The 14805-nt window shown below is 58.2% G+C and overlaps 4 protein-coding genes across 4 annotated transcripts; all 4 read left to right on the forward strand.

The window, feature by feature from the left end:
* Window positions 1–705: 705 nt before the first annotated feature.
* On the forward strand, window positions 706–7974 carry JKF63_07868 (uncharacterized protein; the record flags this gene model as incomplete). Its single annotated transcript, XM_067903796.1, has 1 exon — window positions 706–7974. One exon carries the CDS (start codon window positions 706–708, stop codon window positions 7972–7974), a length of 7269 nt encoding a protein of 2422 aa, XP_067759268.1.
* Window positions 7975–9128: 1154 nt separating this feature from the next.
* Window positions 9129–9668, forward strand: JKF63_07869 (uncharacterized protein; the record flags this gene model as incomplete). The annotated part of the gene is made up of 1 exon (XM_067903797.1): window positions 9129–9668. One exon carries the CDS (start codon window positions 9129–9131, stop codon window positions 9666–9668), a length of 540 nt encoding a protein of 179 aa, XP_067759269.1.
* Window positions 9669–10423: 755 nt separating this feature from the next.
* JKF63_07870 (uncharacterized protein) lies at window positions 10424–11329 on the forward strand (the record flags this gene model as incomplete). Its single annotated transcript, XM_067903798.1, has 1 exon — window positions 10424–11329. One exon carries the CDS (start codon window positions 10424–10426, stop codon window positions 11327–11329), a length of 906 nt encoding a protein of 301 aa, XP_067759270.1.
* Window positions 11330–13221: 1892 nt separating this feature from the next.
* Window positions 13222–13572, forward strand: JKF63_07871 (uncharacterized protein; the record flags this gene model as incomplete). Its single annotated transcript, XM_067903799.1, has 1 exon — window positions 13222–13572. The coding sequence occupies one exon, from the start codon at window positions 13222–13224 to the stop codon at window positions 13570–13572; it is 351 nt and encodes a 116-aa protein (XP_067759271.1).
* Between the last annotated feature and the right edge of the window lie 1233 nt (window positions 13573–14805).

A 14805-nucleotide genomic window follows, 5' to 3' on the forward strand; every position in this document is an offset into this window, starting at 1 on the left:
CGAGGTGCTCCCTCCCCCCCCCCCTTGCGCAACGCATCGTCGAGGAGGGTAAAAGCTGTACTCTAGACACACACACACACACGCATGTTTACAAATGCCCTCGCCTCTATGCATCACCTCAAACACCGCCGCCCCCCCCTCCTTTCCCCACTCCCTCACACTCTTCATCTCTTTCTGTTTTTTTTTCTCCACACACACACACACATATATATAAATATATATACATACACCGCATGGGTGGTCGTCTTCGTGGGCACCACACAGCTGTGTGATAGCGAGTGGGTACGGAGTTTAAACAGAGGTTGCGTCTTCCCCGCTCTCCATTTGTGGCACGCGTGTCGGATCGTATCATCACATTCACATTACGTGTGTACCCGCGAAGTTCATCCCGATCATCGCATCTGTCGAAGTCCAGTCTGTCTCTCTCTCTCTCTCTCCCTTCTCCCCCCCCCCCTCTCCTTTCCCCTCCTCCCCCAACAACAAAAAAAAAGGCGGGCTCGACAAGCAAAGAGAAATCTTCTTGGCTTCACGCAGAGCGTGTGTGTGTGTGTGTGCGTGTGAGTGTGCGTGTGTGTCACGACTCTCAACTCCCGGACCACCAAAAACATCTCTGTTTCTTCCATTTTTTTCTTTTTGGGGTTGTGGTCGTTGTGGAAGTCTCTGAACGTTTGGACGTGGGCCGGTTACCTGATAACGGTGAGCGCAATGATCTCGTGCGCGGCTATCCAGAGGTTGGAGCGCTACGGCTCCCTGGGGCTGAAGCGACACAGCACTGAGGATTTTGTGCTCACGTCTCTTAAAGACGTGCGAAGGGTCAACATTTATGCACTCACACTTCTGGATACGTGGAGAGAGGTGGTGCACGCCGTCCGTGGCAGCGGCAACGACAACTGTGACGGCAACGCGGAGGGGTCTCAGAAGCCTGCACGCTATACAGATGCACTCGTCTACGCCGTGAGCTTCGCGGTGGCCCTCATCACGCAACATCTCCTGGAAGTTCGCAGCGCGACTACGGTGACTGCAGAAGTCCCTCAGAGCGACGGGACGTTGGCCACCGCAACGGTAACGCGCAGAAAAGAAAAGAAGGCCGCCATGGAAAGCGCGACTCCCAGTGGTGGCAGCAAGGGCCACGCCGCAGCTGCTTCTGTGGTCTTCAGTGATGCCTACGGGCAGGCTCTCGAGCTGTTGATGGTGCTGAAGGATGTGACGGTGGCGATTGCAAGTGGCCGTGTGCTGCGAAGCAACGCCTCATCGGACGAGTTTACAAAGGCAGTAGCCCATCTACTCACGAGCAGCTCAGACCTCGCGCTGCTGCTGCTCAGCAACGTCTCGATCGTGTCCAGGGCTGCCGCACCGGAAGAAGGCAGGTCGCAAGCAGACGTCACTAGCGACCAGCCGGAGCAGCAGCGGCAACAGCAGCAACAGGAGGAGGCGATGCTTGCCCAGGCACTCGTGTTGGTGGCGGCAACAGCGCAGATGCTGAGACGCGTACAGGCAACCTACCCCATAGAGGGCCTCTACTACACCCGCCCCTGCTCGGCGCTGCTAAAGACCGTCGCGAACAAGCACAAGCAGCTCCAGCAGAAGCTTAAGCAAGCTACTGCAAACGGTGGCGTTAACACGGTGCGTGCCGGGCACACTGCACAGGAGACGCGCAGCGGAGATGCTGAGAATCCAGCGGGGGACCCAACAATGGTGGCGAGCCAACCGCGCACGCTGCTAGACCTGCTTCGCCGGTACATCCAACTGTATGCGCGGCAGTCCAGCTTGGGAGACCACCAACCGTCAGCCGCTGGCCTCTTCTCACTCTTCTCCCTCTTCCAGCGCCTCGGTTTGCTGCACGGTGCACTCGGCGTCGTCGCGGCCCTTGCGAAGGGGCTTGCGGTCCAGGTCCGCGGCGCCTCTGACGATGTGCGCTACTGGCTGACCGAACTCCTGTCCAACACCGCGTGCAACCGTGCGACTCGCTACGTCGTGTACTTCCGTGAGGATGAGCGTCGGCTGATGCAGCAGAACGTCCGCCAAGCCTCCGAGTACGCGCTTTTCACCTTCGCCACAACGCCGCCGGTCGATCCGGGGCTTGTGGAGCCGCTGCTACAGGGCGTCGGTCAGGAAGCCGCCGATGGCAACGATGAGGTGACCCATACACGCGCTGCCCTCGTCCTAGCGCAGTGGTGCGTGAGTGTGCCATTTTTCTTCGAGAGCTTCTGCCAAGACGAGTCGTGGGCTTCCTTCGCCCAGGAGCAGCGGCGGCTTGTGCTGCTCCTGCAGTCCCGCGCGCGCCGCGGCCTCGAAAAAACGTCGCGCCGGCAGCAGCGGAAAGAGAAGGTGAGACAAAAATCCCTGCAGCTGGACGAAGAGCATGGCAGTCAACTCACCTCGGTGTCCTGCGGCTCCAGTGATACCGCCTCGGTGCACAGCAACGGCGGTGACGAGACGGCATCTCTTCTGTCCCTCGACGTGGCGAGCCACGCCAATCACGCCGTTGAAAGCGTCGGTGGCAGTGTCACGTCACTCGCGAGTCGTGTGTCACTTCTCTCGACATTCTCCAAGCACTCGGCTGCCTCCTACCTCTCCTTCATCTCTGTTCTGCGGCCCTCGGCCGCTGCAGGCTCTGTGACCGGTGGGACGGGTGCCGGTGGTGGGGCTGACGGTGATGATGAGGCTGGCGTGGATCGGCAGCTACATGAGTCCGAGGATGGCAACACAAACCTGCCTCTCATCTTACTCGAGCAGCTAACGTTGGGTCTTCATCGCTTCATGGAGACGTACCCGGCAGAGCTGCTGGATCGCTACGGGCTGCGCAGCGTATCGTGGAGCAGCATTGCACGCATGTTCTCGATTTTGGAGGAGTCTCTGGCTAACCGGACGAAGATAACTGCAGAGAAAGCAGCGGCACAACGCCCGCGCCATCGTCCTGGTCATGGCCTGGAACCGCCCCATCCACTCTTTAACCTTGCACAGGATATTCGCTACAACAAAGGGATGGGCTACGAGTGTCTGGGCTTAATCTTTTCAAAGGTGGTGGCCCCGTTGCTCGACATCACGTCATCGCCGTCCCCGTCGCAGAAGCATCACCCGCACAGCTCTACGCACGGGGCGAAGGGGGTCCAGGAAGGAGAGCTCAGCAGCAGCGTCGGTGCCCCTAGCGATGGCGACCGCACCGAGGAAGGTTTCTTCGCCAACGCCGCAGCGGCAGCGGCGACGGTGGGGCGCGCGGTGCTCGGCATCAGGGACGATCCTGCGACGCGCGCCTCGGTGGAGACGGCCCTGTCGACATGTTTGACGGCCTACGAAACGGTGGCACCGCAGGTGATAGACATGAATCTTTCCACCATTCTTCGTCTCGTCGCGCGCGCTGCGGCCACCTCAGCGGGGACGGACACATCCGTTGCCGCCCCCTCCTTGTCGCCCGCGTCCCAGTCGAGTGTGTTTGTGGACTTTGTGCGCGGCATTACGGTACGTCTAGGCCGAAACGACGACCTTCCGCATCTGATCGATGCGCTCCTCGGGCGGCGGGATTTTGCCTCGACTGCCAGCACCACCACCACTCCCGCCGCAGAGGCGGCGGCGGCAGTGGACGCAAACAGCGATACAACGTCTGCGACCCGCTGCCTTCGTGCTGTGTTTGCGCTGCCCTCGGTTCGACAGGCACTGATGGAAGCTGCTGGGGCGTCGTTAGACCCCGAGAGCCTTCTGCTGCACCTGAGCGGCCTTGTGACGGAGATCGAGGACGGCAGCTATGACAAAGAACACACGAGAACCCGCGACGAGGAGAGAGATGAGTTGTCTCCCGGCGAACATCTCCCATGCCAGCACGATGGGGCTCAGGTGCAGCGCATGCTTCTGGCACTGGAGCTTGTAGAAACGGTTCTCGCTGGGGTGGCACCGACCTCCGTCTCTGCCAGCGCAGTGTTGGAGCAGTCAACTCAGCTAGAGTTGCTACTCAACGCATCCTTCATGGCGACCGTGGGGCAACTGAGGAAGATCGACATGGCAGCAGCAGCAGCGGCACTTCACGAGGGCACTCAAACCGAGACCCACAACGCTGGTGGAGACGAGATCGACAACGACAGGCGTCTGCTCGTGGTGCAGCACATGTACACGATCCGCCAGTGCCGTGCGGTGACCATTCTCTGCCTGCAAGACCTCGGCACGCAGCAGGTGCATGACTACCTCCGCATGCTTGAGGACGTCCTGTGGCAACTCACAAGCCACGTGGGCAACCTTGTTGGCTCGATGACCTTAGCGGAGCTGCGGCCGTTTGTGGAGCAACAACGACAACGCCCTGAGAGAAACCTAGCGAGAGCATTTCTGTCGTCGGCGCCGGCGCACCTGGAGCTGCAGCTCCTGCCCCCGCTACTTGTCCTACAGCGCCTCTCGCTAGCGCGCGCAGTGACCGTCGCCCTTGGAACACACGCCGGGCCTCCAGAGGAACTCCGCGACATGGTGGCGTACCTGTGGGACTGCCTTGGACGCGATGACCATGCCGCAGATGCCACAGCAGGGCAGCAAGCGGGGCTGCAGGAGACGAGCGCGTCTCTGTGGTTAGCAAATCAAATCACCGCTGAGGAGTGGACCAGCTTGGTGACGCTTGGCAAAGAGAAACACGCGCGCGCCTCGATGCTGGCACTCCTTCTGCGCTCTGTCGCTCTTCCCCTCTCCCCCGAAGGGACGGAGACGCCGGCGTGGCTGTCGCGATGTCTACAGCACACCCCTGCCGCGGTGCTGCGCGCCCTCGTCGACGCATTCGTCTCTCTGTCGATTGAAGACATGTGCGACGCGTCACTCGCGAGCGGCTCATCTTCGACTGTGCGTCGGCAATGGATGGCGGTCACGAAATCACTCATGGTGGCGTACGTGGTGGTGGGCCACAATCCGTACTGGCCCTCAGTCCTCGCACACTCTCTGCGCTCCATAAAACACGTGACACATGTCTGGCGGAAGCACGCGAAGAATCACCCAACCGTGACGCAGCTCTATGATCCGCTGGTCCAGCGACTTATCTCACTGCTGTCGTGCACTCTGCATAGCGAACCACGCGCTGCAGAGGTTCTCCGTCGGGTGCTGCTGATGTTGGCGAGGGAATCGGTGGCCACGCCAACCGTCGCGGCCCTGTCGCGCAGTGGCATCTCTCTGGCCTATGTAGAAGCAATCAAGGTCCCAGCGACCTTGCTCAGTGACCTGAGTGTGCCAGCCACCCCGACAACGTCCACCCTCGCCGCAGAAGCCAACGGAGGGGAGGAGGAAATGTTGGTTGCCTTGAAGAAGGACGTGACCTTTGAGAATGAGCTGCGGGACGTATGCGTCCAACTCTTTTCCCCAGCGTTTGTGAAGCGCATCTTCACTCTGACAGACCTGTGCGCTAGCCGCACGGCAGCGACCTTGTCATTGCCTGCCCCCAAGACAGTCGCCTCCATCAGCAACATCATGAGTACGTTGGCGTTGCTCTACCAGATCTGTGTGGCAGCCGCCCAAGCATCATGGCGGGCCAAAGCCACCAACGGCAACCTCGAGGCGCTGATGCAGACGCCGGCCGTCGTGTGCCTGCACACCATCGCCTATGAATTTTACACACGCCGCGCGGCGATGGCCTCAAGCGATGGTCAATCCTATCATGCGGCATCCGATGTGCGACTAACCGCGTTTCTGGAGCGCTTCCGTGCCTGTGATGCAACAAATGCAAGCCACCACCTATTCGTCCACATCGCATCTGCCTCCACAGCAAGCGAGACGCAGCGAATAACACGCGAAGCAACGGGCGGTGGCGGCGGCGGCGTCGATGCGGCCAACGCCATCGGTACCCCGTCAGCACCTTGGACAATGAAAGTATCCCCTCCAAGTGCCTTGGAGGCAGTGGAGGAGCTGTGGCGTGGCCAGCTGCGCTCTGCTGCGTGCACCGTGATGCGTCTTACCCACGCAGTGGATCGTGAGTGCGCCGCATCCACCGCCATGTTGCGGCAGGCATGTCTCACACTCCGGCATCTCCTCGCGTGTATGTGGTCGAGCGCTCACCACAAGCAACACCAGATGTCCAAGGGTGGCGGCGGTGGTGGTGGTGGTGACTCGAAGCGTGGCCGAAGCAATGGCGACGGCGAGCCGACAGCGCATCAGAGCAGTCCCATGGCGGGGGTGAACGCATTCCTAGCCGAAGTGCTCGGTCGCGCGAGCACAACAGGCGATAGCGACGGCGACGGAGTGCGATGTCCGACAGGCGACGACTTGCGCCTCCAGCTGGAAGACTTCTTCAAGACGAGAGCCGATGGTGCCGACCCGGCGGCGGGCGGCGGCAAAAGCCTCGGCCACGAGTGCGAGCGAGCCTGGACGCAGCTGCTGTGTGCGGGCGGCGAAGCCGGCATAGTGGCACTGTGGCTCTTGTGGAAGCTCCAAGTCGTTTCGGAAACACTCACTGACGGCTCTGCGAGTGTCGATCACGTCGAGAAGCGTTCTCAGACGCGCATCCGAGCATTCCTATGGGACTACCACGACTTGAACGCCAGTGTCGAGGGCGATGCAGCCGTGGCGGCTACCACCAGCACTCAGACCCGTAGGGTGACCGCCCTGCGGGCGTCGCCGGATGTGCTCTGCATCTTGCCTTCTGAAGACGCACCCCCACTCTTCCACGAACACGTGCATCAACTGCTGGCGTGCATTATTCCCGGAGCCTCGCCTCGCGCAACGGCTCTGGCGAACTCGTTTGTCGGGGCCGCTCCGGCAGCAGCGGAGCTACTCGTGCACATGTTCTCTGTTCGACCACGCCTGCCAGAAGGGCAGCTGCTGCCACACGCGCATCACCTCCTGGTGTGGCTCGCAAGCGTCACCACCTCTGCAGCGTCGGTGGCAACAGCGGAAGGGCTCAGCAGTGTGGCCCCGTCCCTCTCTCGGCTCTGCATCCGCCTCTGCTCCGCCGTTGCCGAGCACCCAGCTGTACAAAGTGCCTCGGACGCGTCCGCGCTCACCACAGTAGGGGCATGGGTGCCGCCCCAGCAGCAGCAACGACAGCTGGACACCCGCCGCAGTGGCGGACAGTCTAGAAGAGGCACAAGCAACGCACACGAACTCCTCGATAGCGTCTGGCTGGTGCTTCTCTCTCTCCTGGGGGACTCCAGGACTCCACATAGAGCTGGCACGTCTTCGACCCCCCGGCTGCTGCGGGAAAAGGAAGTGGTGGAGCTGATTCTGCTGCTGACCAAGACCTGGCTGCGTCACTCACCCCGCCAGCAGGTCCTGTGGTCTCGCCCTGCGATGCTGCCCCCACTGATGTGCGCGCTGTTCACGTGTATAATGCGCGGCATGGAGTTGCAGCAGTACTCTCCACGCGTGCTCAACGTGCTAGTCAATGGTCTAGCAGCGATGGCAGCGCACGTGGACGCGGCAACGGCAAACGAGGGCGATGCCGACGCCGACAGCACTGACGGAGACGACGACGGCGGCGTTGATGACCAAAGTCTCGGACAGGCGACAGGCAGCGCGTCGGGCACGAAGGCCGGGGGGGAGCGTCGCCACCCGCGAACGCGTCGACTGGAAGCCGGCGCTCAAGGACGGACAAAGAGCACCGCTGTCCCTGCGCACGTCAAGCGCGCCGTCCTCGCCGCCATCGTGTCTGCGCTTTTCGAAGTTGCGCATCACTACATTCACATCTTTACTGCCTTTAGCAGCGATATGGACTTCCTTTTTACAGACTTGCTGAGGGTGCTTAGCCAACATTTTTTGCCAACTGCGACACGGCCACCCATCCCCCACCGTGCAGGTGTGCGCATCGGCGGCACGGTTCGGTCGAATGTAACGTTCGCCGACCTCGCATACGTGTGCGTCGGCAATGCAGAGGGGAAGTCACTGCTGAAGCAAGCAGCGTTGCGTATGGAAGACGAAGGCATGTTGGATGGCAGCAACGGCGGCAGTGGTGTGGCCGGCGAAACGGGGCGTGGTGCAACGCTAACAGACGGCAGCCGAAGCATTTTTCGGGTCGTTTAGCTGGTGTGCGTCTCTGAGCTCAAGTGTCGTGTTGTGTGCGTGTATATATTTATATACATGTATGGGCAGGGGAGAGGGAGAGGGAGAGGGGCGCAGAGAGGGAGGATCTCTCTCTCTCTCTTAGTGGAGAGTGTGGTTGAGTGACCAAACTTCTGTTGCCCCTCTCTCCTCCTCCCCTCTTTTTTTTTTTGTGTGTGTGTGTGTCGTTGATTTGTATGTTTGTGGTGTTTTCCCCTGCCACCACCCAGTAGTGGTGGTGGTGGTGTAGCGGTCCCTCTTCGTATATGTCGAACTAAAACTAAAGAGATGCGATAAAATGCAAAGCGATGGTGGTGGTGGTGATGAGAGAGTCGAGAGTGGAGAGCAGAGTAATCATAACTGTCTCGTGGAGGTGATTTGTTCGTGTCTTTTTTTTTTTTGCCGCTCGACTCGGTATCCCCTCCTCTGCCCACACACACACACACACGCACGCACGCACGCAAGCACGCCATTTTCGCTGTGTGACTCTTCTCTCCCTCTCTTCCTTGTCGTTTAATGTCTTAATCCAGTGAAGACTTATTTGGTCTAATCATCTTCGATTAAAATAGCGGCACACGCGTTGTTGCCGGAAGCGGCCTCGTTCTCGTTGTCGCCCCCCCCCCCCTCCTCCTCCTCCTCCACCCACACGTCTTTTTTGTGTGTTTATGTGCGTAGGGAGGAGGAAGGGGGGCGGGCGGGCGGGCGGGGGTGGGGGGGGGGGTCCTCCATTACCTCTCCAATTATAATTTAGATGGACACACACTCTCTCTCTCTCACATTTGCTGAGTAGTGGAGTTTGAGAGCAGCGACCCCCACACACACACACACACACACGCGAACACACAAGCATGTCCGGGTGGACGAAGCCCGTGTCGACAGATCTCTGCCGGTCGCATCTTCGACCCCCAACCCTTCAATGTCGCATCCAAAAAGACTCTCTTTCTCTCCACCTCACCCTCACCCTCACACTCCTTTATCGCGCCATCCCTTACTCACATCGTCTTCTCTACTACTACTGCCTCTGCAAACGTGTGTGGCGGTGTCTAAGCACCCTGCACACCTCCGCAGGGCTCCCTTCCCCCCCCCCTCCCATATCTTCTCCTCTTTCCTCTTCTGCGTTGCCACTGTCTTGCACGATGCGTGAGTACATCGACAAACTGCTGTCCATGCGACCCCGCGATGTCATTCATCAAGTCGTCTCGGTATCCCTTTTCCTCAGCGTCTTCCTAGTTGGCTGGCGTGGGGTGGCGGAGCTCACTAACTGTGAGGCCAGCATTGTCGTGGTGTTGAGCGGAAGCATGTTGCCTGGCTACGAACGCGGTGACGTGCTTCTGCTGCATCATAATCCGGCGTACCCTGTCGAGGTTGGCGACATCATCGTCTACTCGCTTCCAGGAGAAAGCATCCCGATTGTGCACCGCGTCCTCCGCATCCACGAGCGTGCAGAGGACCACAAGAGATTCTATCTGACCAAGGGAGATAATAACATGCACGATGACCGCTTTCTCTTCAAGCAAGGACGCGAGTGGGTGGAGGAGGACATGATCATTGGTAAAACCTATGCCTACATCCCATACATTGGCTATCTGACGATTGCGGTCAACGAGGTGAAGATCATCAAGTACATATTCGTAGGTCTTGTAGGATTCTTTCTTCTCATCACAGACGACATGTAGCTGTGCACGAACCCCCTCCCTCCCTCGATACCACCCCAGTGCTGCTGCTGCACTCGTTGAGTGTCTGCCCCAAAGGAAGACGAGAAGGGCTTTACCCCGGCAATGTACAAGAAAGTGTCATGATGTGGTGTTTTTGTGCGACTAGGATCTGTGTGCGTGTGTGTGTGTGTGTGTGTGTGTGTGCGTGGAAGGAGGAGGAAGGGGAGGGGGGGTAAGCGTCGCGCTCTGTGCCTTCTGCGCATGCGCGCCTCCCCCACCCACCCCCTCTCTCTCTTTCCACGCTGATTTTCCGTGAGCGCTCTTTAGGAAATGAAAATAGGCGGCAGCGCCCAACGCAGGAAAAAAATATATATGTATATTTTGTTTTTGAAGGGGAGGGGAGGTAGTAATGGGGAAACTCCGTCGAATGTCTCTGTGTGTGTGTGTGTGTGTCCTTTGATCTTGTTGGTGTACTTTCCCGCTACGAACTGCACAAACGGGGCTACTTGTGCTCCCCCCCCCCATCCTCTACTTTTATACCTCCCCCCTTCCTCCCCCTCCCCGCCTTCCCCCTCTCCGTCCTGGTGCCCCAGTGCACATCCTCTTACAAAAATACCCAGGCAAGCACAGGAGGACAGCTGTAACGGCAACGTTACCGCATTTATACAGTAGATCACGTATACAACGTACACACTGCACACGCCTCTCTCTTTTTCTCTCTCTCTCTCGTCCGTTTTCTTTGTCCTACTACCTTAGGTTCGGTGCTGCAGCGAACGATGCGCACTGTGACGCGATCGCCGCTCCTCGACGCCACCACCAAGCTGGTGATAGTAATTGTGGCAACCACACTGTGCTTCACCGAGAACAATGGTTGGGTCTTTCCCTCTGGTGTGAGGTTGGCACGCGCGGATGGCCCCATCACGAAAGAGCAGTGCCTCATACTTAACCCGAATCCAACGGTCACGGACTGCAGCACGTACCTGCCACCGGTTGTGGATCTCTACGGCGCACTTCCATACGACACTATGCCGTCCTACAGCCAATGCGTGAAGGAGCGATGTGTTTGCACGGGTGTTGCTTCCGGCACGGACATCCAGACGGTCGGCCTCTACTGCAGCAGCGCTGGGTGGAAGGAGAGCGGCTACGTAACGTGCAACAGGTTGAGCGCTTGCTTCGAGCAGTTTTGGCGGTGTTTGAACCAAGCGATCTACGATCGCTACATCAATAACCGCGCCGACCTCGTGCAGGCGGAGGTAGACATCATGGCAGATATCATCAGCCACGGGAATAAACCTGGCGAGCCGTTCGACGTGACCGATGTGTTCCGCTCCTGTCGGCTGAGCACGTGCTCTGCCGCGAAATCGCGCGAGAACTGTGGCCTCATCACCTGCCTGCCGAACTACACTCAGTGCGACGAGTACATCCGACCACCACCACTGCCGTCCACGCATCAGTTCTGCACGCAGGGATGCCGCGCAACCTTGCTCATGATGGCGCTGACGATTGCCTCGTTCTCCTTTTCCCTGTTATGCTGCTGCTGCTGCCCTGCGCAGGTACGTATCAGCGAGCCTATCGTGATGGGCGACACACCCGCAAAAAAACTCGAGTCGAACAGCGTGTCGAATGAGCCCGGTGCACCAGAAGGGGGGCAGCACTCGGGGCGCGCGCTAATAAATTCGTAGATGATGCAGGGATGTGAGGAGGAGGGGGGGGGAGGGGGAATGGGAAGGGTGGACTAAAGGCCCAAGAAAACGCCGACAGTGTCTCCTGGGTTCTTCAAAAACTAAACCCCCCCCCCTCCTCCCCCCGGCTGGTCAACACACCCTTCACTTCCCCCCCCCTCCCCCTCCTCCTCCTCCTCCTCCACCACCCCTCGGGATAGATATTGGCATTGACTTGATCCATATATACTCATGTATGTATGTGATCTCCCTTCATTTTTTCGGCTCCCGTTGTTGGCCTCCCCTCCCCTCCCCTCCTCGACCTTTTTTTTATTGTTCTTCATGATGGATTCTCTTTATTGAAGTTTTCATTTGAATAGTACACGATGTTGTTGCACCGGCTCACTCTTGATGTTTATTTTTTCCCCGCCCCTCCCCTCACACGCCTCCCCCCCTCCCCCAATCACGGCCCACATCCCACCTCTCCTCCGCCGACTCGGCATCGAGAGGCATCCTTCCTTTGGCCTTGATCTCTCCCTCTCTCTCTACGTGAATATTTGTGCGTGTGTGCATGTGTACGCGTCTGTGCGCTCACTTTTCTCCACCGATCACTACGTCGGAAGGGAGGAGGATGCAATAAAAGTGACACCATCAGATTGTCCGCTGTCTGCCCTCCCCCGGAAGGGAGACTAGTGAGTGAGTGAGATGGGTGGAGGACTCGCTTTCCATGGACCTACAAAGTGATTCGTGTGTGTGTGTGTAGTTGTTTCTGCCGCGCCCCTCCTGCCATTTTTGGGTGTTGTTGTTTGTTATGTTTTATGTACCCCTCTCTCCCCCTCAATTCTCATTCCCTCCCCACCCACCGTTACTTCTCTGTCGAGCATGTATTAGCTTCCGTGCTCTCCAGCTCTGCGGGCCCGGGGGGTACCACCCGCCCCCTCCCCTCCCCCATTCTCCCCCTAAAAAAAGAAAATAACCTCGCGGCTGCCACAACAGCGAAGGTGGGGTGGGGGGGTTCTCCATCTGTGTTCTCTTGCACGACGGTATCTCCGTGTTTTTGATGGGGGGGGTCTCGGAACCTGACGCCGTTCATTGGCTAGTGGTGTTTTTTTTTTTGGCCGCCCGCCTGCCCCATCCCTCTTTTTTTGGTGTGTGTGTGTGTGTGTGTACATTTATTTTTGTTGTTGTTACCTTGTATAGTTGCGTGTTCTCGTTCTATTCTCCTCTTCCTCCTCTTTTTTGTTGGGGGGAGGGGGGGGGGTAGAGGTGGCCGCGGTCCCACCCCCCCCCCATCCCGCTTGTACAAATACACGCGAGCGGGCGAGCACCACCCCACTCAATTCGTCCTCAAAAAATGCATTGTAATCCACCACCACCTTGGCCATCCTTGATGTGACAGGGGGTGGGGGTGGGGGGAGGGAGAGAGAGGGGGGGGGAGGGGAGAGGGGGTCCAGTGTGCTCGACTGAAGGACGGGTGTGACATCGGCACAGATGGCGCCTATTTGGAATGGAAGCAACGCGACGAGCCCCTCCCACTGTTTTTCCCTCATGTCTCTCCATCCCCCATCGTCTCCGCGTGTGTGTGTGTGTGTGTGTGTGTGTGTGTATCTGCACGCCTTCCTGCTCAGCAGTACCCCAACATAACCGCCCTTCCTCCTCTTTTTCCTTCCCCTTTTTCCGCCCCCCTCCTCCTGGTTGAGCCACATGCACGTCTTCGCTGCACACACACACACATATATATCATATTGGTGAGCAGCTACGCATACCTCACACGTCATCGCTGTCTCCAGCACATTCTCTCTCTCTCTCCTCCCCCTCCACACACACACACACGCATTCGATCCAACGGACGTGCTCTCCTATCAGACGAGAAAAACCAAAATATATAAAATAAATAAATAGAGAGCACACATATGGAGAATCAGGATCATGCCCACCAGTTGCCAGAAGGGGGCAACAACGATGCACCGCCGCCGGCGCCGGTGAAGGCGGAGGCCGCTGCTGCTGCCGCCTCGGCACAACAAATTTCACTGAAGGTTGTCAACGCCGACGGTGCGGAGATGTTCTTCAAGATCAAGCGTGGAACTCAACTGAAGAAACTGATTGATGCGTATTGCAAAAAACAAGGCATCTCCCGTGGCAGCGTTCGCTTCCTGTTTGATGGTGCGCCGATCGATGAAAGCAAAACGCCAGATGACTTGGGCATGGAGGAAGACGACGTGATCGACGCCATGGTGGAGCAGACTGGCGGGTCCCCGTGGTGAAACAAAAGCAACAGCTTGCGTAAGTCCCTATCCCAGTATCGATACGCCTCGTCCTCCTCGTCCTCCTCTCTCTTTCTCTGCCTGAAACCGCCATCCTTGCAGATGAACGCGCACCAAGGACCGAAGTGGAAGCGCATGTGCCCCATTCAGACTATTGGTTGGTGTCACCACGGACCAAGGGTGGGGGGAGGGGAGGTGGGGGAAGAGAGAAGAGAGAGAAGGGGAATGAGACAGGCAAGTAAAGAATGCTTCACCGATGGCGAAGAAGAAGTAACGTCAAGACCACTCTGTTGCTCATCCAGCTCCCGCGTACGCCCGCACTCGTTCTCCGTGTATCTGCCCGCATGCCCATCCCACCACCACCACCACCCAGTGTTCCTCGAGTAGAGAGGGGTGGGGGACTTGAAAATGGGGCAATTCAAACATAGAAAAACTTCCTTAACATCAATATTTGTTGCCGGTTAGCTGGCGTCATCCCTGCAATGGTGTGTGTGTGTGTGTGTGAAAAGAGAGAGAAGGGGGGAGGGGATCGCTCTGCTGGTCTGATATGTGTGCTGACATAAAATCGGAAGCGGGGGGGTTGGTGACGTCGGGGAAGACGATGACTTGCATCCTCCCCCTACACCCACCCACACACACACACACACACACACACAGACAGACACAACAGAGGGAGAGGAGTAGGCCACAAAAAAAAATAAGGAGAGAGAAACAGACGAGCTGTGCTTGTTGTGTATCCGCGCATGCACGGGGTTGCCCCTTTTTATCGTCAATGGTGGTGGTGAACAAGACGGTTGAGACACACGTGGAGACGACGACGACGACTGCCGGACCGGAGACTCAACAATGAGAGTGCTCTTCCCCTCATCTGTCCATGTGTCTGTGTGTTGAGAAAAGTTGATGTTGAGTCTTCGGAGAAGGGCTGCAGGATAATCCCATCGTCCTCTTGTAGAAAAAAAAAGACACCCAATTTGTTTTTTTTTGGGGGGGAGGGGGTGCGCTGCTTCATGCCTATCCTGACCTCACTCACCGCGAACCCAGCTTGCTCAGATCAGCCCTCTGCCCCCGCCCCCACCCCACCCCACTCCCTCTCTCGCGCTGTCCTCATCAGCCTCCCACACATCTCAACTCCCTATTCTCTTCATCTCTCCGATGCTCTACGCATTATGCGAACTGTCTTGGAACACCCTCACATAGCACTGCAACACGCTCTCCCCCTCCCTCGCTCCCTCG

Source organism: Porcisia hertigi, chromosome 8, assembly GCF_017918235.1.
Source record: "Porcisia hertigi strain C119 chromosome 8, whole genome shotgun sequence".
Classification (NCBI taxonomy): domain Eukaryota; phylum Euglenozoa; class Kinetoplastea; order Trypanosomatida; family Trypanosomatidae; genus Porcisia; species Porcisia hertigi.